The 27777-nt window shown below is 43.0% G+C and overlaps 1 protein-coding gene across 1 annotated transcript in view; it reads right to left on the bottom strand.

The window, feature by feature from the left end:
• MNAT1 (MNAT1 component of CDK activating kinase) overlaps positions 1-26516 on the bottom strand; it is a gene marked incomplete at its 3' end in the record, with an annotated part of 94151 nt that extends 67635 nt beyond the window's left edge. The window contains exon 1 of the mRNA XM_039383316.1: positions 26403-26516. Coding sequence (XP_039239250.1) covers positions 26403-26491 — 89 coding nt within the window. The remainder of the gene's footprint in view (positions 1-26402) is intronic.
• Positions 26517-27777: the final 1261 nt, after the last annotated feature.

Genomic DNA, 27777 nt, shown 5'->3' with positions numbered 1-27777 from the left:
ACACAGAGGAAGAGACACCTCTATACCAATTAAATAGCACCTCATGGTCCCTCTGCCATGAGGTGCAGTCATGAAAAGGGAACCCAAGGACACATCAGAAAAGCTGCTGTTGTCAGAAAGAGTTACCAGCAGGATGTGAGATTTCACCTGAAGTGATGTTTGCAGTTCTGGTCACTCACTCTCAAAACAGATGAGCTCATCCTATAAATGCACAAAAGAGCAACTAGATGATCACAAGATTTGGACGACTGGCTTTTCAAGAGAAACAGCAGAAAAAAGCTATTTAAACTAACACAAGTCCAACCAATAGAGTAAAAATTCATACTGGAAACTGTATTTCTCATCAGTCACCATAGTGGGAGTCTGGAATCATAACCAACAGAAGTAACAGGACAAAAATTAGTTTAAAAAAAATTACAATAATTAGTTTTTAAAAGTTCTGTAAGCTCCCAGGGAGGATCTGATGATCTGACTGTCTTCAACAGGTAACTAGATTTGATAACAAAGAAGGTGCCTGCAGCGTTAGCCATGGTTGGTCCTGGTTACCTGCTCTAACGACTGAAGCCCCGAGACAACGAGAGCTTAGGAAGAAAAATAAAGAAGGAGAAAAAAAAGCTACTATTACATGCATCTTTGATTACTGAAAAAAAAATTTTAAAGGATGACAAGCACGGTACAGATGTTCTAGCATCTGCTCCTTCTGCTCATAACAGAAACCACCCTGCCATCAGTCTAAAACAGTCTTCACAAACTACATAGATTCATATTCTTTTATCAAACCCCAATTAATTTATCTTATCTGGCACACACCATAAAACATATAGGTCTGAGATCCAAATTTGATTCACTTGGATCAAGTTTTTTCACATTGTGGAAAAAGAAAGTAAGATCACACCATTCTGGTTGTCTCTAATAGCTGATACAACAGCACAGAAGAAAACTACAGAATAAACATCCTCAGCTTCTCTTGTTTCAGATAAAACACACAATTTAATATGGAGATGTATTCTACCAGCACGTAAAAAGTCCTTTCTGCAGCAAAGGGCAGTGATCATGACTCAACAAATCATCATTCCCGCCTCTTCATCAGTCCAATACAGCCTTAGGGAACAAACTGCTGCCTTTTCAATGAGACAGACCAAAAGCACCAGTAGCCTTTGAATAATAAGGACTCAGTAGCATTTTTGTTGTTGAGAGCACACTGGTTTCCCAGACTAATGTTGGTAATTTTACATCATATCCCAATTCCCGACTGGAATTTCAATTGATTGGGGCATTATTTATTTCCTGCCCTAAAGCACCATTTAGAGTGACTTGCTAAATCTCTGTTGCCTTTACTATTACAATTTGAATAGCTGGATGTCAGAGAAGGAAAAATGATCTCTATGGAGTCCTTAAACACCTTAGAGAACAGAGCCTAAATTATTCTGAACGTTAAGTTGTAGAAAATCTCATCAGAAGAAAGAAAAACAAAGAAAAGACGCAACTTAATAACATTTTGTTGCCATCTTTCACCCAAATACAGACTTAATCCTCCAAGAAATAAGCCTAGGCAAGTATACGTTAAAAAGAAATGCTCTGACAAATCTACTTGTTTTTTTAACCTAAAAAAGTTAAAGGAGGTGTAAAGAACAAACCCAAACCCAAGTAAAGCATCCCCTGCCGAAATGGATCGCTCGTTTAGGAGTGGCTGTGCTAACGTGTGCCTGAAGCTCATGTGTGTCCTATCACTTCCCAGAGCCGGCGCTTTGGATCCATTAATGTTCTTTAGCAGCACAGGCACCTTCTCAGGCTCCGTGCCTGCATTCTCTGAAACTGTAGCACCAACAAATCCAGGAGCTAAAAATTCCTCCAGTTACAGCTGTAGTTTCAGTTTCTGTACCCAACAGATTTTTACCTCGTTTTCTTTAAACGCTTCTTTATCTCACCAATCTTAATTTTCACTACAATTAATTTAACTGCAAAGAAGATATTCATTACAAAAGCCCAACAGTAGCAATTGAAACAGCTCTCCCACCTTCCTAGTCTCATTTGGGAATCTCCTACTTCCTACCAATTTTTAAGGGTCATTCCTCACTTCATTTTCACATAATCCCTAAACAACCATTATCACATCTTTTCTCAGCGGGAGATAAAATATAGACTGTGCTTCATAAACAGTGGAGACCTTAAGATTACATTCTTGGTGGGACACAGCACGATAAATATTTCAGGGATGTCTTGAAATATCCTACAATCTCCAACACGTGGCCAGTGAAACAAATCTCAAAAAATAAGTATGTTTTGACTTATTAAAAAAAATAGAAGTAAAAACACACCAAAACCTCCCTCCCCCATCCCACACTGGCCACTGAGCAGGTCAGATTGCAATTTCCTTTTCAAGGGTGGCAGAGATCCTGACCTACTAAAAGCCTTGTAGGGAACATTTTTTTTTTGCATTGTAAATTTAATCATTTCAAAAAATGCTTTTTCCTCAAGCATTTCCTTAAAAATAAGCAGCAGTTGGTATTTCAGTACCTTAAACTAGTTGGTGAAAGTCACACAAACTTTTGGAAGCTAAATTATACGGTCATATTCAATGCAACTACTTTTAGGTATTAAACAAAAAATAAGGAGGATGTGTCAGACCTTCATTAGCTACGCTGGCATCTCAATCATTTCCTACAGACAGTAGGGAATAAAAACCCAGCCCTATTCCAGGGAAGCTGGAAGCAGCTTCACAGGTTATCAAACACAAAGGAGCAAGTGAGCAACCACATTACTCACCATACCCGAGGTGTAACACAAACCGTTCTCTCAAAGTTCCAGCACATTTTGAAGAACTTTATCATGATGAAATTTGTGACGTGTATTCATTCTTTTAGTATTTGTTAGTAGGAGAGGCAGTGAGGAGAATCAGTTGCACAGAGGGAGCAAGAAGCAAGAAAACTTGTATTAAGGGAGGATCAAAGAGACAAAAGCAAAAAAAAAACCTACATTTAAACAAAATACATTATATTCTTGTTAGTATTTATATCAGTACACGTTCTGCCACAAACCACACAAAGCAGAACACACCAGTGCAGTTCCTCAGCAGTGGATGCACATTCTGGGACAAGAGGCAGGCTGACACACAGCTGCCTCCCCACACTGGTGAGCTGACCAGGACCGAACTGTTGTCAAATGATTTGAAGTCAGATAAATATCCACAAATCTGTTCATCATTATGTGAAGCTCCTCCCGTGTATAAACGCCAAACTCGGAGCACAGATTCGCTGTTTGCTTGTTATTTGTGTGTGGAAATGGCTGGGAAGAAGTATTTTTTGGATGCCTGTTTTAGCACAAACCCCACCTGCCACCATCTGTGGAACTGGTCTAATTTACTCGTTATGCAGAACATTTTTGTTCATTCCTGTATCTGCATAATGGTAACTACAAAAAGTTCTCCATTTCCATCCACTACTTCAGCAGACAACCAAAATCCACCGTTATCCATGGTTAGAGGTACCATAGCCCACTAGTTCCACTGATCAAGTAAAAAGCCACTGAAAACAAGTAAGGAAATGGAAATCCGGCCCCAGACAATATTTGAGCTGATGTGTTTCACCCAAACATCAGCTGAGGAACACTCAACAATGCTCCAGGTTCTCCCATAAACACCACGCTGCTCCATAATTACAGGGAATCTGTGCAGGTACTGAAAAGCAGCATTTGTTTAGGCTCACAACTGTATTGAGGCCATGTGTAAAGAACATTGTTCCTAGCCTGAGAAACAGCGAACAGCATTCTGCTTCTCCATATAAATCACACACAGTAAATGCTTGATATTATCTAGTGCCACTAAAGCAGCCAAATTAAAACAAATCGGGAGCGTACACCCTCCAGCACTCAACTCTGGGAAGATCAAAAGCCTTTGAACACAGAATTTCATGCTTTTTACATGCTCCTAGTCTAATCCAAATGATAAGCTTATACACAGTAATGAAAAGGATTTTTTTCACAACCGCTCACTCAAAATATAAAAACCAACACATCTATTTTCCACATGACTTTTTGATTCTGCAGACCCTCCCATAAAGCAACGGGCACTAGCAAATTCCATGATGACCAGACGAGAGACCCAGTGAAGAAACCCAAAAAGAAGCAAAGGATAAGCCTTTCAGAAAGCAATGACCCCTCCAATTCCTGACATTTCAGAGATGCCCACTAACACTGACCACCTTTAACCTTCTTGGCCAAGGTAAGCTGTATGTGTGCAAAATACATAATTCTCTCTACACAAAAATGAATCTCTAAGGAGATCCCAGACTAAAATATTCTCATCATTTTATGGAATTATGTATTACAATGAATTATTGAGCTCAATCCTGCAAGCTTAATGCACAAACTGTCCTTGATGGCCAACAGGGGATAACCTGGGCAAACAAGGCTCCTTCCATGGAGGCTTTTCAGAACAGTTGTGTGAAATTTTAAGGCCAGGTCAGGTGGGGCTTGGAACAACCTGGTCCATGAGAAGGTATCCCTTCCCACAGCATGGGTGTTGGAGTGAGATTATCTTTAAGGTCCCTTCCAACCCAAACTATTCCGTGATTCCACGTTGATATGAAATCTGAACTTTTCTGGCTTGAAAGCTCAGTGCTGTGGCACACATTTGGGGAGGTGATTACTTTCATGCTGAGGACCACAACTGTAACACCGTCACACAGACAATTTCAACTCACCACCAACACCTATGATTAGCAAGCAGTCTACTTCCTACAAATCTACTCCTGCTATTTATAATATCATTTTTTTAAAGTTCTCTAAAGCTCTCAGACTCCCATGAACTTCAAGCACTTCCTTAACTTTCCAACTCTTACCTGAAGTGCAATCCAAGGTGCTTCCACCCCCTAAAACCACATGCAACATTTTGGACGGACATGTAAGGTGTTTACCAGCATTTTCTCCAAGAAACATTAGGATGCTATAGAGAAGTCGATCACCTTGCCTACTTAGACAAAGGACATAAGCCAAGTTTACTGATCAAAAATAAAACAAAGGCAGGCAGAGATGAAGAAAAGATAGGTCTTTTGCAGATCCTGAAGTCTGCACCCTGGCTATTGCACTCAACAATTAAACCCTGAAAAGAATGCAGTTACAGACCCAGGCTGTGGTTCATGACTCATGGTACCATTGTGCAACACAAGTATCTGAAAAGCAACTGCAGCTCATCTGAAAAAGCCATTTACAGCCCACCAGCCTACCCAGGACACAAAACACCATACTGGGTGTTTTCCTTGGAAAACCCTGTAAAACCAGTTTGGTGACACCCGCTGCAGCATGACCTGAATCCAATGTACAAAGTTAACCAGTTTAACAAAATTCCCCGGTAAAAAACATGCTATGGTTGGTGATCCTAGGGATGTACATAAGATTCTCCCTTCTTTCTCCTCCTTTTAAGACACCTTTCCATATCTCTTTATGCTTAGTGCTGTATCTCCACCACAACATGCTGACTCTTCAAAACCATTTCGTATTAAAAAATAGAATACATGACTCAGATGGTTTTAAGACATATATGCTTACTCAGTATTCCACCCCAAAATATCACCTTAACAGCAATATATATTACAGTTTCCAGAACTGACAAGTACTTGTTTGCAAAACTTTCCAGTGATAGAACTGAGGCATCTGTGAAATACTGGGTTTTCTGCAGAAATCAGCATTATTAAACACTGGAAGGGAATTTCATTGCTGTTATGTAAATTTAACGCAACAGAATACCAAGATGATCAATTTTCACCTTTATTTTGAAAGTGCTTTCATGGAACAAAGGAAGATGCTCTCCCCCACAAAGGGATATTTTCTGCTGGTCATTCCCTCTTATCTGGTTGCTGAAGACCTTGACAACACTCTCACTTCTCAGGGCAGCTGCCCTTAACCACACAGACACAATGACACCCAACTCCTATCCAGGCTGTACAGGTGGAAGTAAATCTCAGTCAAATTCTCACAGGCTTAAAATTATAAACTGCTAAAACTGTGGGAATGTGGATAGTGGAGGTAGCTTAAACATAATACGTTTTAATTGCGTGAAGATGTGAATGCACTAATAAGATAATGGTATGTTTTGGTTCTGCAGCAATTGTCTCTGGGCACAGTGTCAGACAGTTCAAACTGTCACCAGCACCTGCCTCGTACCCCCACCTACACAGCAGTGAACAGTGAAAGACAAACCCAAGTGATTTCTGCTCAGCAGCTTTCAGCAAAACCAGATTCAAGTGAAGCTCAATGGTCCATTAAATGGCCAGGCCAAAAGAGGTTCTTTGGTTTTGACAATATACAATTAAGTCACTTTTCCCATCCCCAACATACCAGTTTAACAGGCATGTTAGCACTCAATACTTCATCATAAGTAAGCTAAAAATGTGTGGCTAAACAACAGCTCCCAGCTTGTACATTCTCAGACATAACATGTCAAAATGTGAATATATTCAGGTCTTATTTACTATTTAAAAAACAAACAAAAAAAAAAGTGGCCTAATCCTTAAGCCAGTAACTACTGGGAGAGCTGAAGTGGCTTCGTGGTCCTTTGGAAACTGAGGTCTCAAGGAAGGAGTGGAAACAAAACCACAATATTTGGTGGGCTTCAAGGGGGTCTTGGATTCAGCTCCATATACTTATTTGAACAGTCCCACAGGTATCACCAGTAAATAAAAACTCTGTTCATTACTGTTTGCAAGACCAGGCCTCTCAAGACAACGGCCTACTGAAAGCAAACAGAAAAACCTCAGAACACAGAAAGAAGAAAAGAAGAAAGACAGATACAGACTTGAGAAAACACTTACTACATGCGCTGGATAATTCCCATGTAAGTGGAGTTTTTGCTTTCCCTAGCAACGCAGTGTGGATCCAGGACTGCCCAACATTCCCCTCTCCAAGCAGCCCTACCAGTGAGGCTACACACCAAATATTGTGGAAAACTCATCAGGAACTCCTTTTCACTTGTTCTTTTCTACAAACAAATGCTCTCCAGTCTTTGTTCAGAAACAAAGGCTATAAAGACTAATAGATTATTAAAGGGAAACCTGAATACTCTTTCAGAAAAATGAGAGCCTAAACTTGACATAAAACTCGGCACAACAGACCACAACACTGCTCTGTTTCACTCCCAAAACCAGCAACGATCTTTCCACCACTAAAAACAAAAAGTATTTCTTCATGCTCTTCAGCAATGACTTGTCAACCATCAAATTCACATGAGGCAGAAAAGCAAGGACAAAACTGCATTGCCCAAAGGACTGGTCCAAGACATGGAGTCTTTCACTCCCCGTTCTGGAGGCAAAAGTGCACATATTTGGGCAAAGTACCAAAAATACAGACACGCTCACTGCTCGTTGTCCTCCCTGAAGATCACCTTGCTGTAAAGGTCACAGAGCAGAAATGCTTCCTCTGTGTTTCACAGGCTGCTGATGCCACCTGGGGAAAATGCGTCAAGCCAGTCACTCCCAGAGCATTACGGAAAACCGGTTACAAGACAAAAGCCTTCCTCAGCTTTGAGGAGTGTTTACAAATGTGATGAATGCCAGTGTGTCCTAGCATGCCAGCTTGAAAATAAGTCAAGCACCTGGCCCTCAGCACAAAAGGCTGACTCACCTATACAGCATCTAGTATACTTTGAAAAGACCCCGAGTTTAGCGCTTGCGGGGACACAAAGTACTTTCAGGAGGCTGATGGGAGCATGACTTTTCCTGTCCTTCTCTCCACCTGCACCATAAAGTTGTGGGATGGCTTCCCAAGCCAGGGGACAAAGATGACTTGCATCGTGATCCCTCTGATAGTGCACAGACACCCCCTGACACCAGCTCATCTGTTCTGCTCCAGGGGGGGAAAGGGGAAGAAAAACAGCACAGAGATTAAAAGCCACAAATACTTAAATCTATGCTCCATGAAGTTCTAACTCCGGTGTTATTCCCCATCCCATCCTGCACCTCCACTGAAAACTAATCCACGAAACTGAGCAAGCACTTCAGCAGGATACACTCTGTATCAACTAACTCAGGAAGAAACTGTGCTTTTCTTATTGCCACTGTATCTTCACCTTCCCTGCTCAAATCCACTTACTTTTTAGACTACAGCTCATTCAAGGATTTTTCCTCTCCCTGCAGGGTCCCCTAAGTTGGGACTCATGAAAGGTCTTCTGGCTGCTATCAATGTAAACAATGCTAAAAAATAAATAAAAAAAAAAATAGAAAAAGTAGATTGGTGGTAAAACAGTTGTGATGCAAAGATCAAACACGCTTCACTGTCATTCCCGTTACCTTTCAAACAACTTTTGCTTTGTATTATCTTCACTTTCATTTATGTAGAGAAGAAAAATAAGCCAAACAAAACCCATCACTCTTATCAAGGACCACACTGAGCACCCTCCTGAGTAATCTCTTGTACCAGCTTTTCACTCACACTGGTGACAATTTTAGAAATCCACTGTAAACCAAATCCCCCTGCCCAAGCTTTGAAAGGACCATGAGAAGACCTGAATGAGATGAGATCTGAAAACTCTCCCCACTCCAAGAAGAAAGTTGTCTCCTCCCCAGCACAGCTCTTTCCAAATTGCAACACTTTCAGTAATCCACAAATGATCCTTTTATTTTCAGGAACAAACTTTACATAACATGAAGAGGCAGTTCCTTGGGATTTGTTTAAGCTAAATCCAAATCCAAGCTATACAGTGTTTGAGCAAAAGACAAACAGAGCCTCTGCAAGCTCAGGTTGTAAACTAAAACAAACATCTTGACTCCCACAGCATGTACTGGGGAGGTTGTGTGGGATCACCTGAGATCAAAGTTTTTTCTGCATGGGTGACACACACCTACCCCTTTATGTAGAAATGTTACCAGGACAGCGCTGTCCTGGCACAGCACTGAAGTTATCAACAGAGACACATACAGGTATCTAATATAGATTTATGTATTTATTTTTACTGGCATCAAATATGGCTACTACAAATGCAAAGGAATGCATGTCTAGTCCTACAGTAGCTTATCCTACTTTTAGATCTGGGCTGCCATAGTTTCCCACCCCATATTCAAGCCCTGCCACCTCTAGAGCAGCACACCTGCTCAGGAGCAGCACGAGGAGCTAATTAGCTGATAACTAAAATGCTAAAATTGATCACCTTCCTGAACTGGTTCACCATTCAGTGCCAGGAAAAAGTGTTGAAACAGAAGGAGAGGACAGGCATGTGACACAGGGAACACCTGGATTTCAATCAGCTGGAGTCACCGTGGAGACTCAGGTGAAAGTCAAAACACACCTGCAGCCACTAATTTTTATTCTGTCTCTTAACCACACCACTTCTCTTCTGTTGCCTTTATACATAAAAGGCACAACCAGTGACGTCTGATCATTACAAAGCATAAAAATATTCTACACCAGCATGGCCAGTCACAAAGCTCATTTGTGCTAGAAGCAGAGTGTGGGAAGAGTCATAACGTTTTGAGCACAAGCAACAATACCACTGAAAGGGCACGACCACAGATGCTTGGCAAAGCACAACCCTTCTGCTCTAATTCAGCTTAAAAATGCACAGAAAAAACCTGCACATGAAGCCACAGGGCTGCCAAAGTGTCCCAGAAATCACACAGAGGGGCAGCTGCACAACAGGTTTCGCCTGGTGGCAAAAAAACCTTGTTGCTGCTGTGTATCCCCATCTCCTCCCTGTCCCTGCACTGGCATCGCAGCCTCCTGCCCCTCAGGTGTGCCCACATAACACAACTGTGTGTGAGGATGGATAACAAAGCAAACAGAATAACTAATCTAAATGTGGGAGAAAAAAAGCACGTCACTTATAACCCCACTCCTTTTGAAACCCTCTTTATACCCGGCTTCCTTTCCCCAGGACCAGAACTTCAGTTTTCAGTCTTGCTCAGTAGCACTGGGATGATCCAGTGAATTACCTGCCCAGACACCAGGCTGTACAAATCACCAGTTGTCTATGAGCTAAATGTTGTAACACAAAATTTAAGGCCTTGAGCAACCTGGTCTAGTGGGAGATGTACCTGCACATGGCAGGGGCGGGTGAGATTAGATGATCTTTATAGCCCGTTCCAACCCCTTAACATTCCATGAATCCATGATAAAATAAAACTCCTAAAAACTCCAAAACTACACTGCAGAGCACAGCTAGAGCATAATTACCTTAACTAATGCAAATACCCTTTCCTGGAACGCTCAACATCTATTTATAGGATTGGCACAATCTAAGTTCAACATTTTTCATTATGAGGCTCTCAAAAGGCTGGTTTTGTTTGCTGTGGAAGCATGTTGTGTGTTTGAGGGTGAAAGGTGGATGGAAAAGAAGTTCTACATTCCCCTTATAGTGCATTTAAAAATTTAGAGATCCCTGCAAAAGCATGATAATTTTTCTCATCAGTAAGTGAGGTATATCACAGGAGAAACACATAGGCATAAAAAGTTTTATATCCAGAGTGCTACAGAAAAGGAAGAAATCAACGATCCTCTTATTCATTACATATGCTTGATACATCCAAATAATAACTGATTAAAATATTCTCTGATTATGGCCTAAAACAGGTCTTGCAAGATAAAAAATACCATTCTACATCAATAATAGTACCCTACCGTATATACAGAGGAATCACACTAAGACTGAACAAGGAATCCTTATGTTAGTATTTTCCAATTTCTGGGTGCTAAACTCCAAAACAAAGCTTGGAATGTAGCTTTCATATGCAATTCATACATTCCTCAACAGATTCCAGGTAAAAATACTCAAATTATCCTTATTGAATCTGAAAAAAAAATAAATCTGCAGATATTAGGAAAGGAAAATAAACAGTTTTATTAATGTAGTCACTCCAAACTTGCACCAAAAAAGTGCTCTCACCATGAAATGAAATTTGACCAGTATATTTATTGCAATCCTTAGTCAAAAGAGGTCAGTGCTAAAGACTGGCAAGTAAAAGATCTGATAGCACTCAGGGAAAGATGAGGAACAGAAATTTCAGACCTTTGAACTGGTAATATTTAAAAGGGGGGGGGGGTAACACAAACCTACACCTCTCCCTCGTCTCATTCACCTTCAGCTTCTACTGTAAATAGTGCAAACCAAATACGAAAAGTGACTGCATTAGGACAAACTCCAAGTCTACTGTTATCAACTTATCTTAAATAAACTGTTTGTCTCTGTTAAGTAAACTATTTAACAGAAAATTGACTGTCAGAAAAACTGATGTACATTTTTTAGCAGTGAAAATAAATCATACAGGTTTGATCCCAAAAATAATCATCACAGGGAGAGTCTTTCTATTTCTATGGGTTACTGGCATGAGTGGGGCTACACTGGCACTCAAGCCCCTGATGAACTGAGCCAGCCTTTTGAAACAACAGTCTTGTTAGCAGAGCTCTTTTAATCCATTCCTCTGTTGTACTGCTCTGCATCCCAAATGGCCAGGAAACAAGAATTATAATTAGAAAACTGAATTTTTTTAATTAGCCAACATAAATTCAGTAAATACAGAAATCAGTCCACAGTGGAAGTGTCTGTCACTGATACAGAGCTGACGTTGCCCAGGATGAGATCCCTACAACAGAGCTGCACAGCAAACGTTCACTCTCCTACTTTAGGAGGTGTCAGATTCACTCGCCCACACCAGACCTCCTCTAGTAAGCAAAGGGACTCTGCAAGCATTAAAAATCAGGCAGAGAAGAATTCAGAAGGTAAAAAAGCAGTGTTCTTGCAGGGACATGCAGCAGGGAGCGGGAACCATCCGGAGCAGGGATGACGAGCCGGGGTGCCGCAGGGACCGCAGGATGCACTGCTCTTCCCACAGCTTCCTTCCCCTGGGCAAGGGCTCACACAGCAGCAGGGCAGAGCTGACTGAGGGGACAAAAGGCAGCTCCTCCCTGCCCCATCCTTGCTGGCTGTGCTCTCAGGGCCTCCACCCAAGCCTGTGCCATGGGGAGTGCTCCATGCTGGCAGTGCCAAGGAACCTGCTCCAGAGCTGCCCCTCCCAGGAGGCGCCAGTCCGACACCTTCTCCTGGTCTGCTCCAAGAGGAGACCACCAAGGTCAAGTGTTAAGTCCTGCTAAAGATTGAATAAAATTGTGGGGCTGCTTCGCACACCTGAAACAGTTAAAAATATCCATATAATATGTTCAGCATATTGTTTTCCTTGGCAAAGCTGGTAAAATGTGCATAAGAAGTTGGATTAAAAAAACATGTGGGAAAACATCCTGATCAGCTCTGCCAGTGTAACGCTCCAACTAAATTAAAGCAAGAAAATAAGAACTGTCAGAAGCAATCAGGATACATGTGCCACGCAAATGCAGCTTTCTCCTGGTACTAAATTAAAATTTCTTTTCAAAAACCTTAATAGATGAAACAGAAAATTGCATACTGCCATGAAAGGGGGTGGAGTGAATACCATTCTGCACATTACCCTTTGTATAATAACAAAGGCAATACTATGTGTAGTAGAGAATGTTTCTGCTTATTAAATTTTATGTTGCTATATTCAATGGCATCACATTATATGCAGTCTTTTTTCTGCAATTAACCTCCAAAACACAAATTAAATATTTATGGATAAGTGTCAATTATGATTATGAGAAACAATAAAAGGACCGTAAATTAAATAAAGCAGAGAGAACAATAAAGTTTTTTCACATGATCAAAACAATGTTTCAGTGTTAATGTTTTCTTTTTCTAATTGAAAATGTAAATGCACTCATAGGTGCTGTTATCGCATAAAATTTGGTAAACAATACCATCTTTTCAGCATTATGGTTCACTCCCAGTAAGGAAAAGCCAAACAAGCCTGGTTGTTTCTTCCAGCCGAGCCCAGCAGTGCAATATTATTGGATGCTTCACAGAAATCTTCAGTTTGAGGCTGTCCCGAGTGCAGTAGGACATTTTCACAGTTATTCCTAGACTATTTCCATCTTCTGTAATTAATTATCCACAATTGTATATTTTTCCAGTATTACCAGCTCCCCCACACATCCAAAATATTTTCCCACTATTGTATTTTTTAACTAAGCAACTAACCTTAGGCTTGTTAAAAAAAAAAACAAAAAACAAAAAACACACAAACAAAAAAAAACCAACAACAAAAAAAAACCTCCACATAAATACTCAAACATGACACTAGGACAACCACCTCGTTGTTTTAAGGTCATTGCTTCTGTCTCCTGAGGTTGATTTTATTACAAAAATAATAAAGTTCTGAAACAAAACATTTTTACCAAACTACTAAAAGCAGTCAGAAGTCACCAGTGACGACTTTAGGAATTGTAAATGACGTGGGACACGCTGTTCACAAACAAATCAGATTTATGATTATATACAGTTGTTCCTGCTACCTGAAATTAGAATTAGAAGCTCATTAAATATGAATATGTTTCAGAGAATGCAGAGGCACAGCATTATATTGATGAAAGCTTCATTAAATTTTCAATGATAGAGCTGCTTCTATATTTGTGAGGGAAGGACACAGAGCAAGTAAGTTGGGGCAATTCTCCTTCAAGCAACTTTGCATCTTTCTACTTTCCCTAAAAAACAAATGAATTTTAAAACAAAATGTTGGACTAATTAGGTGTAAGAGAAAGGGATTGTGGTCCATTATATTCAAGGAATGATTACTTTCAGATCAGCATTTGTCTTGTATATGTTTGTCAATTATACAACTGATGTTCCAGAAGAGAGGAATCGGGAGAGAAAAATGAGGTTTGAATGATCAAGCTCGTATAAAACACAGACTCTGTACGGGTTCTGAACTCAATGGCACAGTCATCTGTTTAAAATATTCACTTAAAAAGACATCATGAGCATTGGTAATGAAGCCTTACCAAGCAAACAGTAAGAGATAACGTTTTGTGCGAGCAGGAATGTAAAACTATCTATCAAAGTCATGCAGTAATGCAGCCTTAATTTTACTGCAGAGACTGAAGCCAGGAAATAGACCTGTGACAGAAAAACTAGACACAAGCCCACTGTTCAACTACATTTCTAATATGATCTCTAAGTCAGACAATTAAAACCCCCATATGTGGAATGCTCATCACCAGGCTACATGAAAGAACGCAGAATCAAAAACACAAAAGTGAAAATTCAAGTGGTCTGATCCCTCTTGTGGTCGTGCACTACAATATAAATTTATTATATCTCCACATCACACCAGCCGGTTTCCTTTGGAAAAAAAAGGCTTATGCAACCAGGCTGCTACTCAGCTCCTCCCCTCTATATCCATTACTTTATGTCAACTAAGTCAGGCAGCAGGGTAGAGGCCTCAATGTCATGTTATTCCTCTAACAACCTGCACAATACACAGGGCGAGCATTACATGTTTGCCTTACAGTTAATGTGCATGAACTGCCAGGAACTGGGATGTGGGGTTGCTCTTCCCAGCTTGTTACGACTCCCACCTCTTTCAGCCCTCTGGATAGGCAAGGCTCAGCTAACACACATGCAGGCAATGCTGGTTTATCCTCAGACCTTGTTTATTCTGCCCTGCTCAAATCCTGCTTCGACACGTTCACTGTTCCCCCCCCCTCTAGTTTTCTTTGGCATGCAGAGTCAGCATTAAATAACTGACCTTCTCAAAACCACCATGAGGTAGCATTATCCCCACATTACCAGATAAGGAAATTAAGCCACTACAATTAATGCCTGAAGCACGCCCAAATTTCACATTCCTGATTTAAGAGTGATTAGCATTAGTGCTCCATAGGATTTCCTCTGCTCAAAGCCCAGCCTGCACTTCCACAGGGGTGTCCCACCGGCACAGCAGAGCCCCTGCGAAATGCTGGGCTCCAGGAACTCGGCCAACCCACCCCAGGGCTCTGTAAAGCAACCCAAACACCCAGGTGCTGCTCCAGCCCAGGGACAGAACACAAGATCCAAGTGCCAACCTCCTTCTGCACCCTTCCTTCTTCCCCTGGCCGAGAGCTTTGCATCCAGGCACAGACTCCTTGCTCGGCTAATTCCCATTTAGGCACCTACACCTCTTCACCACAACGTTCAAGCACACTGACACTCATTATCCTCACCTCTGATCTTCCCGTGGCCACGATGCCTTCATCCTCCTAGAACCTCACATCTTCCTACACAGTTCTTTAGCTCCAGTTCTTCCTCAGTCTTCCCAGATAGTTCTAAACCCTTCTCTAGCCCAGCCATCACTCCTTGTCTCAACTTCTCATGTAGTCACGTTCCTTTCTCCAAACAAGTCTCCCTCGTGATCTTTGCTGCTTCTTTATTGCCACACAGTAAGACTGGGAGTCACCCTCCCCTTCCAACTCCCCTGCAGCATTTCAAAGTTTTCCTAGAGCCATAAGATGTTTTCCAGCCACACATTCCCTGCAAAAGACAAGGCTCCTTTCCAAAATCTGTCAGCTGGCAGCAAAGGTTCCCACACAGATCCCATGCAATTAGAGTTCTTCAGTCTCATCCTAAGAAACAAACCTCCAAGGGGCTGTTTCACTCATACATCCTGGAGATACTGCCCATGTAGAGACAGCTAATTCTGGACACATCTCCTGTATTACCTTTCCCCAAAACCAGGTAGATAGAATAGAAATCTAGGGTTTGTTTAGCAGAATTGTAGGCCAGCCTTTGCTGCAAGAGTAGAAACAAAAAGGCTCAAACAAATACAGCTATTCTAGACTGAGCTCAAAAGACAAGTATCTCTCCAGCTCCTGAATTCCTCCAAGCCTGCTCAGCTGATGATGTTCACAACAACATCCCATCACCCTGGCATTGCCCTCAGTCCTGTTAACCTCCCTGTCCCCCTTTATACAATACAACCACATCCCAAAGCTATAGATAAGTTCATTTTTTTTCTCCTAGAACAAGGGATCTTGGGGATTTAAGGGCAGCCTCTCATCTCCAGTTCACAGCACATCAGTCACAGGTTTATCAAACTGCACCACTGCCACCAATGGTCCTTCCTGACGCCGTTCAGGGTGTGTAAGGACTATTTTTTCAGTCTTTTAAAACCCACAGACAGCTACTCCCAGAAGGATCTGAACTCCTCTGTTTACTCAAGGCTATTCATATGCTCATACCAAAGATTATCTAGTCACTAGCTGTACCTACCGAGATTGTTCAGCCCCTAATCCCCACATCACGTTTTTTTTTTTACAAGAAAACACATGACACCCTGCGAGTAAGGATGACAAAGACATTAAACATTAGTCTGCCTCCACTTGTCTGGGACCAGAGATCCTCCTCCTTCGTCCTGGCTCTTGTGATACATTTAACCCCAGTGCCAAACTTTCCTGCCCAGTTAGACCCAACACTTCCCATTCTGGCTCAGCAGTCTGAAGGTGTCAGCATTAGCCAAACCACTCCCTTGCCTTTTGCTGTCTAGGAACATCAGTCCTCCTCTGCCACCCTGGCAGAGAGGCTGTGACAGCCTGGCCACACTGCTTGGCACTTATAAAAACTGCAACGTTCTTGGGAACTTTCACCTCAAGATCGCTTCTTAAAAAAAACAAACAAAAAACCTGTTTCTCACTTTGCCCATCCCGCTCAGCAGAACCACTTCTCTGTAATACTAAAGAAGTTGTCGTGTTCACGTCAAGCCCAGGATTCTGCAAATTCTTAGACACAGAAACTAACCTTAGTGCCAGTCATTGAGGCAGAACTGTGTGGACACAGCAAAAATAATTACCTTCATGTTTCTCAGGTCAAAGCCAAAATATTTATCAGACCAGATGATTTCCTCATTGTTCCTTTGTGGCAGAGCCATCTTGTTCTCACTTATCTCACTTGCCAAGTTACCCACATTCCACACAAAAAACCCTGCAAGAGTTTCCTAATACATTCTCTCCCCCTTCATGTGTTATATTCAAAACAAAAAAAACTTAGAATATCATTTTCAGACCATCAAAAAAAAATGTTCTTAGGTGAATTTTGTCACATATAGCAGCAGTTTCTGGTAAGTTCTCAGATCTGGTCCTGTCCAAATTAATTCCTGCAAAATATTTTTTATAAAAAGGAAAACCAAGCCAATGCCATTACAAAATTCAGTTCACTGTTAGGAGTATTACCTGTAACTTTTTTTACAGTGAGAGTGGCATTTCTGTGAGGAAATATCCACTGTTTCCTGCACATTATTAAACCACAGAGAGAACCAGCAATATGAAACTTAGGTGTCCCAAACACAAGCTCAGCCTGCTGCCTGTCCTACAGTCTGTTACTATCAGGGATTTTTTTTGTATTTCCTAATCATACGTGAACAGTGAAGCACTCAATTCAATTCCCAAAATGTTGACCCGGCTTTTCTTCAAATTTCACCTTCAGTTCCCGGGGGGAAGAACCACCAGCCAAAGCCCCAAACAAAGAACATGCACACAAATGCAACTTCTGAGTACCCCAAAGGGGCACTTTCGGATCTGCCCTGCTGTGAATTTACAGTTACCAAGACACGTTTCCTAAAATGACTCAGGAATATATTTACTTAATTTCACAAATAGTAAACCTACGCATAGGGCTTACTAACATTTGGCAGCTAAGGCAGCCACACAGGAGCAAGTCAGATGTCCTTCTTCCTCACAAACCCACAGAATTACTGGTTTCAATTAAAATGCAGTAGATGCAATTAAAAGAAAGAGAAAAGAAAAACCTGCCTAATATGAAATTGTTTAAGAGGTTGTTGTGTTTGGCTTCTTTTGGAGAAGCCTTTGTTTTCACCACAGAGATTTACACACACCTGTGTTGGGCCATTACCATGCTGGGCATTTACAATATTCAACCTCAGCAGGGTAAACATTTACCCAACCCAAAAAGGGCCCAGTATGGTAGAAGACTCTTCAAGCTGGGGACCCAAACACGTTTTCACGATCATAGAATCATAGAATGGTTTGGGTTGGAAAGGACTTTAAAGATCATCTCCTGCTGCTCCAAGCCCTGTCCAACCCGGCCTTGAACACTTCCAGGGATGAGACAGCCACTTCTCTGGGCAACCTGTGCCAGGGCCTCACCACCCTCACAGGGAAGATTTTTTTTCTAATATCCAATATATACATACTCTCTTTCAATTTGAAGCCATTGCCCCCATCCTGTCACTACACACCCTTATAAACAGTCTTCAATCCCAGGCTGCAGATTTAACCAGACTGAATTTTCAGAACCAAGGAAAAAAGAATTTATTTTTCCATTTACTGACTGGAGAGCCAGGATATAAACAACAGCTTTCCTCTTGCTGAGATCACATCACAGAGTGGAACCACAACTTAAAATTTCCAAAAAGTACTTACAGGGAATGAAGAGCAGAGCTCTGTGAGCTTTGCTGAGCAGACAAGAAGTATTAGCAAGCAGACATGGCAATTGATAGCTCAGCAGAGAAAAGAGAAGATTTTCTAAGTATGTCAGTTTTAAAACAAAAGAATTAAACTGAAGCATTAACACCACTTCATCAGAAGTATTAAGACCATGATTCAGAGCCAAATGTAAAAGCAAATATTCACTGTCAAAACTGGATGGCAGAAGGAAATAACCTCTTTGGTATTTCAGCAATGATTTAATCACCTCCCATGACTAACTCGGAGAGACTTTGGAAGACTAACGGGATGGAACAGGATCCAAAGAGTATTGAATCCCAATTAATAAAAACAGGAATAACTCCAAAAAGACTAAGAAGAAAGATGACCTAGATTTTTGTTCCCTAAGAAGTCAGGAAAAAGATTTCTTTCTGAGGGAATACAGTCCACTTTACAAAAAAAAAAAAAGTCATTTGGCTTCTTCCTTTGAGGAAGCAGATAGGCTACGATTGTGCAACTATTTCAACCACCAACTAGTTAACTTCCTATAGCAGACCTGACAAATGCAAATAAAAACCTCCTCAGTGCAACTCCCAAGCCACCCAGAAGAAATGAAGAGAATTCTCTCAGAGATGGAAATCACTGCGATTGAAATGCATTACATAGTTGTCATTACTTATCTCCCAAAAGCAAAGTAGGCATTTTTTGGACCACACCACTTTCCTGCTCTGGTTGAGATTTTTGGCTGTATGTAGTTCCAGTCTGCTTTAGACCACCAAGACCACTTTATGTTTTTCACACCAGCAGGGATCCAGCAATCTAATTTGAGGTGTGATATGGTAACAGCAGCAAGAAAACAAGCCTAAGAGACAAAACAGAGCACTTGCTCTCCCAGATAAGCCAGCTTTTTAAGCTGCACAAAGGCTAAATTAACATTGTGCCATAGGAAGGTCCTTCGTTCTACCCTATTCCCACCTTTCCTGTGGATGCACATTCCTATAAATGACCTTGCACCACCTCTGATGTCTGACTAACCATTCACAAGCCACTACAACTCACTAGCCCTGTATAAACATCACCACATCAACTGACCAAAAAGCTTCTCATCTTCTGCCAGGTCAGCAAACCAGATCAGCTCCTGCAAAGGTCCACTAAGTACCAGAGTCTGGTGGCTCTTTTCCTTGTGCCTGCTGCCCATTCACAAGTCCTGAATCCACATTTCCACGGTTGAACCAGCACACCCTACTGTTTGCACTCCAAAGCCCACACACCACTTTTTTTGGCCTAAAAATCATATACATAACAGCCAACCTTTACATTACAAATGACAGCCCTGAATCATTGTCCTTGCATATCTTGCATTCAAGGTATTTTCTTAAGGAAAAAAATCTTGCCAAATAAAATTCGAATACGTATTTAAGCCCCCCTAATTCCCACGTGCTCAAGTTAAAAGTTACAGCTCTGACAGATCCTCAGTGCCTACCTCCAGTTGGACTTCTTCACTTAAACTCACTTGGCTGAAATACAGTTTTATGTTATTTTTCCAAAATCTCCAGGGCTTCCCCCCCATCCTAGCAGAAAGGCATTTTCTTGAACCACACTGCAGAGAAGAATGCAGCAGGAAGCCAAGCCATCCTTTCACTTGGAAGGAGTTTAAACGAGAAGATTCCAAACTTCTTTTCAGATGACTCCAGCCCCACGCACTGGCATGAGACCCCACTCCCCTGAATTCACCAGGGATGTTCCTACTTCCAACTCCCGGGGAATTTGACAGCCACAGAACTCCAAAAAGCTCCTAACATTAAACTAAATACGCAAATAATGAAAACTCTGTTTCTTGGTTTCAGCAGCCATTGGCACCGCAATTAGAGTTCTCCAAGGATGCACTTACCCCCTAATGAATCCCTGGAACAGTCATAACAGGGTGCAGGGCAGATTATGAAATCCCCACAACACAACTTGGTGAATTGATGTCTCCCCTGAGCAACACAAAGCTGGGCCTAGAGACAGCGAGCGTTTTTACGCTGTCTCAGTTTTGAAGCTTTATTAACAAATTAAATGAGAAATAAATACATCTCCCTCTGGGAACAGGAGGAAAAAAATGACATTTTAATAAGGAGCCCAGACACCTTTCCACACGGTTCTTGTGAACAAGAAAGAGAGCAGAGAAACTGATAGTAGAGCAAGTTCATTAACTACCATCTAAGATTGTGGCAGCACATGAACAAATCCCAAAACACCACAGGCAGCAGCTGAAATCAAGCCTCTCAGTTTTCTGCAGAGGCTGCTCTGGTCCCTGTGCCCGTCTCCCAGAGATGTCAAGCATGGAAAAGACACTTTGCTGAGACAGCACAACAGCTGGCATGACACTGGGGAAGGAAAAGTGTTCCTTTATTTTTGCTGCTCTACGGACATCCACATGTCCTCCCTCTGCAAGCCAGGGTGGGTCACAGGTAGCTGGAGCAACAGGACTGACTCTTAAGAAAGTGCTTCACACACCAGTTTCCCTCCTCCCTGTAGCAGGCAGTGGGATAACAATGGTGATCCAGCACCCCAAATTAACCACCTTTTTTATCTAAGATTTTTGTGTGTCATTGTTGGAGACCATATGGCCCAAGTTTACAGCCAAGAATAAATCTCTTTACCCTCTCCTGTTTGCAGCAGCAACCTTAACATTCTTGTAATGCAGGTTTTGATGGATGCATTTCCTTTCCTCTCCATGAAAGTAAATCAGTGGGATACACTTAACCTCCCTCCTAAAACTCAACACAGGCCATGAAATCCAAGCGGGCAGAGTAAAAGATAATTCATGGTCTCAAGTGAAGCCAGGTGGATCCCAGCTCCATTGGCAAGCACGCACCCAGCATCTGCATGCTCAGAAAAGACATTAGAAATCGTCTGAATAATCAAAAATTGTCAGGCATGCACAAAGGATTTGGAATATAATTCTTGAGTGAACTTCTAAAAGGCAAAGCCATCAGTGCACCTTAGAAACCAATGCATTGTAGAACTTGAATCAAGTATTGCTCCATAATTTGACACACCTTCCCCTGCACAAAAGCATCTTTAAAGCCAAGTGTCTCATGCCTTGAACCTCTGTTATACTTAAGAAAATAAACTTAAAAAGACATTCATTATTCTTCAACTAAGCGTTTCCCTACTAAGTCCCATCCTAAAACAACTTTTAACTGCTAATTTATCATCCTCCCTCCCAGTGACAGGGAAGATTTATAGTGGAAAAAGGCTTATTTAACATTACTCTGATGCCAAAAACACATGGTATTACACTTTTGGCGATACTGGTCAAGAAGCAACAACCAAGGAAAACAAACTGCTAAGAAATAACCCCCCCAAAAAACCCATTCCCATAATTGTAAGCCTTGGCATCATTCCATTGGAATAAACTCCAGTGGAATTCCAACTTGAAGGTTGTTTACAGCCGGAGGCCAAATGTCCCATTTCATCCTCCTGCAGCCACCTGCCTATCCCTTATCTGCACCACAGCTCTGCTGTGCTTATCAGCACAGTGATCCTGCTCTGCCACAAGCAGACACATTCCAGAGCCCCACTGACCACAGGGGAACTGAACATGGCAAACATGTGGCATTAGGAGAAAGCCACTGTGAGTTCTTCTAACGTAGGGTCAAGCCCACTGACACGGGAAGATACGCAAAGGACGAGGGAGGAGAAATGCTCCCTGCATGTGGTACTGCTGAAATCCAGAAGGAACACACTGGCAGAACCAAGGTTGGAGTAAAAGAGAGGTGGGAGGCCAACGGGGGCACTCCCACAAAGAGTATCTACCTCAGATGAGAGAGACTTAAATAAATGAAGTGGGGAAGAGGAGAAGAATGAACAGCCAAACCTCCAAAGCACAGGACTTCATAGCAAGAGGAACCTTCATTGCAGGCATCTGTCAAAAAAAGAAGGAAAAAACAGGACACACGTTGCCCAATGAGTTCTCAGATACTTTGAGATTTTTTTTTTTATATATAGGAGGTAAGAAGAAAAGAAAAAAAGAGGAGGAAAAAATAAGCCATGGTAAAAACAAGAGCTCTTCTAGTTTCATTCTATCAAAGGGGAGGAACTGACTAAGAACATGAAAGTGGAAACAACCCAGCTAACAGAAGGCATAAGAAGGCAACTCTCACAATTCTTGAAAAGGGAAAACAGGGAGCCACAAAATAAAGAAAATAAACTCATGGTAAAATGCTAAAACCACAAGCGATCAGTAACCCAGGAGAAAAAATATGAAGTTTACTGACAAATCATCTCAGCTAAACACAGGTTCTTCAATAATTTGAAATTCAAGGTATTTTGCACAAGGGCAAAGCAAATCACTGAAGGTCACCTCATTAAGTGAACAGCACAGTTAACAGAATAGGAAAGGTTAGAGCTTTAGGAAAGAAACTACCAGGAGGCAACACGAAAATATTCCTTCAGAATGCCTGCAGCGAAAGAAAGAGCAGTTGAAGCAGGAGCACATTAACCCGGTATTCAGTGGGAAGGAAAATCTCTAACAGATGATGCCAAAGCACTTGGGGCATTTTCTGCATCAATCTCCACTCAGTAAGACGGATTAGCTGGCTAATGTAACTCATATCACAGCAGAAGGAGCAAAAGCACGAGCCAGAACTGGGAAATGCATTACAGCAACTGCTCCAAACCTCCCGAGCCAGCAAAGCCGAGACTCTGAATTTTCCATGCAGATTTATCGGGAAACTTCAAACAGAAAGCACAGTAAAGGCAATATGCAATTGCAGGCAACTTAATGAGCCTCCATAAACCCATGGATGTGTAGTCCATAAACCTGTGGGCTATTTCCAGGGGTTATATTAAGAGTACTTCAAGGTTTTCAGTTCTGGTAGGTGCAATATTTATCCTTTGAAAACGGACAAAGGCAGATCATCTCTGCTCTCTGCATTAAGTGCCAACAACCTAGAGAAGGACAAAAGCACCTGCCTCTAAAGAGCAGGAAACCAAACACACAGGGAAACACAAACCAGAGTCAGGCTCACCACCAGTCCCTGGGAAGATGTTGAAATAATCAGACAAATTACCTCTTTCAGATAATGAAATAGATAAGATTCAACACACAATTTCTTAGGAAAAAAATCACATCAAAGGAATATAATTCTATCCAATGACACAGTAACAAAGTAGGTAGCAAAACAGCAATTACAGGCAAAATACTTTTGGTTTAACAGGATTTTTGACACTCTTAAACTGACAGTCATATAACTGAAACAAACACAGAACACACTGAAGTACTGGGAGATGATTAGAACCCCACACCCAGAGATAAGCTGTCATTATTTCAGTCAGAGAGAAAATTGATAGCAAGCCCATTCACATGACTCTAATCTTTTCTCATTCTCCACTGTTACAGAAAGTAACCAGTGGAAGAGGGTTATTCAGCAAGGAACTCACTGCAGGCAACTCCATATTTTGCTCTGCCTTGGTTTGATTTCTTTCTTTTACAAGAAAGATCTCCCTGACAACATTTTGTCCACAAACTACACGTTGGAAAATATCGGGGCAGTAACAGAGGACAATCTGGGACAGTTTCAAAAGCCTGGATGGAGGGACTCAGAATCTAAAGTCACTTGAACCAAGTGCAAAAGTCACCTGAAGTAACACGTTGTTTAACAGAGCAAAAACATAATAAGTTGCAGAACACAACATGGAAGGCAAAGTTAAATTCTGTTCTGCCCATGGATATGCTGGGTGGCAAAGGGCTAAAGAATCTGAGCTTATCCTGATAATAAATCACACATGTCACTGCAAAAAAATAAAGACTCATCATCCTGCCTGTACGAAATGCATGTGAAATCATATGAATCGTGTGAAAAGCACATTAAATAATTTTGACTCTGGCTGATGTACTAAGGACTCAGAGGGAACAGCGGGTCCAGTTCCAGCAAAATGCAAACCAAGTGGAAAAGGTCTCAAGAAAAACAGTGAGAACAGCCCACAGACGTATTAAAAAATAATTTCTAAAAAAAATCACTCTAGAGAGGAGACTGAAGGAATGGGATTTCTTCAGAGTGGAAAACAGCAAAGAGAAAGCCCCCAAAACATGCAATGCATTCCTACAGAAGAGGTGTAATCAAGAGTTCACAAGGTATACCTCATGTTAGAACTCTTAAATGTTTAAGTTATAGCAAGTAAATGTAGACTGGAAATTAGAAGTATTTTCAATGGTAAGAACAGCAAACTATCAGAATGGATTGCCTCAGGAAAAATCTCCACCAGAAACTTACTTTAGCTCATTTGCTTTGAGAACTAGTTAAACATTCCTTCCTTGTGCCTGAAACACAGTGAATTTATGGGAGAACGAATGTCAGTTACCTCCCTTTTTTCCCCTTCCTTCATTCACAGGTGGATCATCTGAGCTTCCAGGTTCTGGATTAGTTATTGTGAGAATTTATTAACCATTACTAAGAAACAACTACCAGCATGAAGGCTTTGTAATGTTGTATGGAAACAGTAATAAAACCACAACCTTAAAGGAGCTATTGGAAGGAAAATGCAGAGGGAAAGCGACACACTTGAACCAGATCAAGATGGAGAGTCCTTAATTACAACAAAACCAAAGAAATGCAGAGATTCTACGATTCTACTCTGCAACAGAGGTGCAAACAACAAGAGCTGGGGGAAGCAGAGGCAGAACTCGTGCAGAAACAAGAAGCAAGGCAAGGACATCAGTGCCAAACACGGTGTCAGCAGCTGCACCCACCAAAGCACAAAACACCATTTTCTCAATTAAAGCTCAGCTACAAAAAAAAAAAAAAAAAAAAAAAAAAGAAAACAACAACAACAAAACACAGGGAACCAAAGCAGGAAAGGAAACCGAGACGTGCTGTCCTCTGCTGGAAGAGGCTCTGGATGAGCCTGAAAGCAGAAGTTCATGAAGACCACAAGTCCCATGATCTTCACTGAACACCAGATCGAGGGATCATTTTAAATCTGCTCTGTTTTGCCTAAATTTGGCTGTTGCCTCTGGAGCTTCAGCTAATGCTGCACTTGGACACAGAGAGCACCCATCACCAAAGGGCCACTCCTGATGCCACCTCTCCTGCTCCACCACCACCAGGAGATCCACACCTTCATGGTAACACAAGTGCTTGTGTGGCCACAGAGAACAGGATCAGGGAACAGAATGGAAGGTAACACTTTTTCTACTTTTTCCTAAGACAGTAAGATAAATCCTTTCTTGCAATTCAGTTCCTTCATTCACAGTATCAAGTTCACTTCCAACACAGTATCAAGTCAAGTAAAAGCTTTCAGGCTGGGTCTTTTGAATGTAATTCACATGTAGCTTAAAAAATATAAATATACATCACAGGAAAGATGAAAAGACACAAAAACTCCAAACAAAATAAATAAGAAAAAAAAAACGAGAAAGGGTTGCTATTGCAGTATGAGCCTTCTATCATGGACATCCAGAAAGAATGTAGAGTACAGCCTTTTAAACTTTCACATTAAGGATGATCTCCAGGTCTGAAAGTGAATGAGTTCAGACTATCTGCAACTTAAATCAGGTAGAGCCAGTGCTGGGAATTATCTGAGGGTTGAGCTTTGGGGGGAAAGGGAAAAAAAAAGGCATAATTCTTCTTGGGAAAAAAAAAAAAAAAGAAATGAGTGAACACGACCATCTGCACTGGTTCACTGGAGGGGTTTCAAAACTTCAGCAAAGCATTCTTCATTCAGGAGAATTAACACATTAAAAGGATACAACAAAACACCTTTTTTATGATTCTTACGTTTCTCAACTATGCGAGCACAGCGTTAAATACAAATAAGAAATGTTTAAGTCGATGAGAAATTTATTTTCCACGGCGTTACCGGCCTCGCACCCCGAAGCTCCGCAGCCCTGAGGGACAGGAGCCTGTCCCAGCCACATGCCGGGTCTCGTGGGCTCCTGCCCGCTTCCCCCCAGGAATTTCGCTGCACAGAGGGAAGACCCGCACCGGACCCAGCCTGGCCTGACACGGAGGCCGGGGGAGGAACCGGTGGCACGAGGGGCCCGGGGCCGCCCCGCAGACACCGCTCGGGGCCGGCGGGGCCGGAGCCGCCCCCACCCCCGGCCCGGCCGGGGCAGAGACCCCTCCCCCGGGGCCCGCCGCCTGATGCCCCCGCGGCCCGGCCGCACTCACAGCGTGTGCCCGCAGACGTTCACCATGAGCTTGAGCGAGGGGTTGCGGTACTTGGTGGTCTTGCAGCGCGGGCAGCCCAAGTCGTCCATGGCCGCCCCAGCCCCGCTCCCTCCGCCCGCCGCGCCTTCCGCCTTCCGGTGCCGCCGACAAACGGCCCCGGCGCCGCCCGCCGCCGCCCCGCGCGTTCCGCGCCGCTCCGCGGCCCCGCCGGGCTGAGCGGGTGCGAGCGGGCCGGCAGCGCCCGCCCCGCCGTGGGGCTGGAGCTGTGGCTGTGCCGGCCCCAGAGAGCCGGCTGTAATGAGGGAGAAGGCGGCACTCGCCTACGAGTAACCAACAGGAATCGCTGAGAGTCAATTGGGTTGGAAAAGACCCCCGAGATCCTCGAGTCCAACCTGTGCCCCACCACCACCGTGTCAACCAGACCATGGCACCGAGTGCCACGTCCAGTCTCTCCTTAAACACCTCCAGGGGCTGTGGCTCCACCACCTCCCTGGGCAGCCCGTTTCGATATCTAATCGCCCTTTTTGTGAAGAAATTCCTCCTGATGTCCACCCTAAGTCTCCCCTGCCACAGCCTAACGATGTGTATCATCTTCTTATCCTGTCACGTGTTACCTGGGAGAAGAGACCTACTCCTAGATATCTACAGTCTCCTTTCAGGTAGTTGTGGAGAGCGATAAGGTCACCCCTGAGCCTACTCTTCTCCGGGCTAAGCGCCCCCCCCAGATGCTCCACATCACACTTGCGCTCCAGCCCCTTCCCCAACTCCATTGCTCCTTCTCTGAACGCGCTCCAGCACCTCAATGACTTTATTGAAGCGAGGGAGTCCAGAACCGGACACGGCGGGGTCCCTTCACCCCACAACCCGTCCCAACCGAGATGCCTCACCCCGGGGCAACCACAGCACCGGAGAAAGTTCACCGCCTGCCCCGTCCAGGGCGAGCCGCAGGTGCCGGGACCCGCCGCCCGCCCGCGGGGGCTCCAGGTGGAGCCGTGAGGGGGGAGCGGCACGGGGCGCGCGCCCGTTTGATTGACGGTTGCCATGGAGACGGGCGTGACCCCGCCCCTCCCGGCGCAGCGCGGCCCAATAGGCGGGCGCGGCCCGGCCAGCGGTGGGCGGGGCCACATAGTCTTGCGGCGGGTGCGGGAGCCGCGGCGGGGGGAGCGGCGGGAGCGCGGCCGGGACACAGCGCCGGTCCCGGATGGTCACTGCGGGGCCGCGGGGAAACCTGATCGGCTGCAGCGGGAGGAGGAGAGACAGATAGGGAAAGGGGGGAGAGGAGGAGAGAAGGGGACCCGGGCGGGGGGGGGGGAGTGAAGAAGAGGGGGGAAAAAAAAAAAGAAACGAAAAAGGAGGAAAAAAAAAATAAAAGGAA

The sequence above is a fragment of the Pipra filicauda genome, unplaced genomic scaffold, assembly GCF_003945595.2.
Source record: "Pipra filicauda isolate LSUMZ 115617 unplaced genomic scaffold, ASM394559v2 scaffold304_size882533_pilon, whole genome shotgun sequence".
Classification (NCBI taxonomy): Eukaryota; Metazoa; Chordata; class Aves; order Passeriformes; family Pipridae; genus Pipra; species Pipra filicauda.
This window is presented reverse-complemented; position numbering and strand designations above follow the sequence as displayed.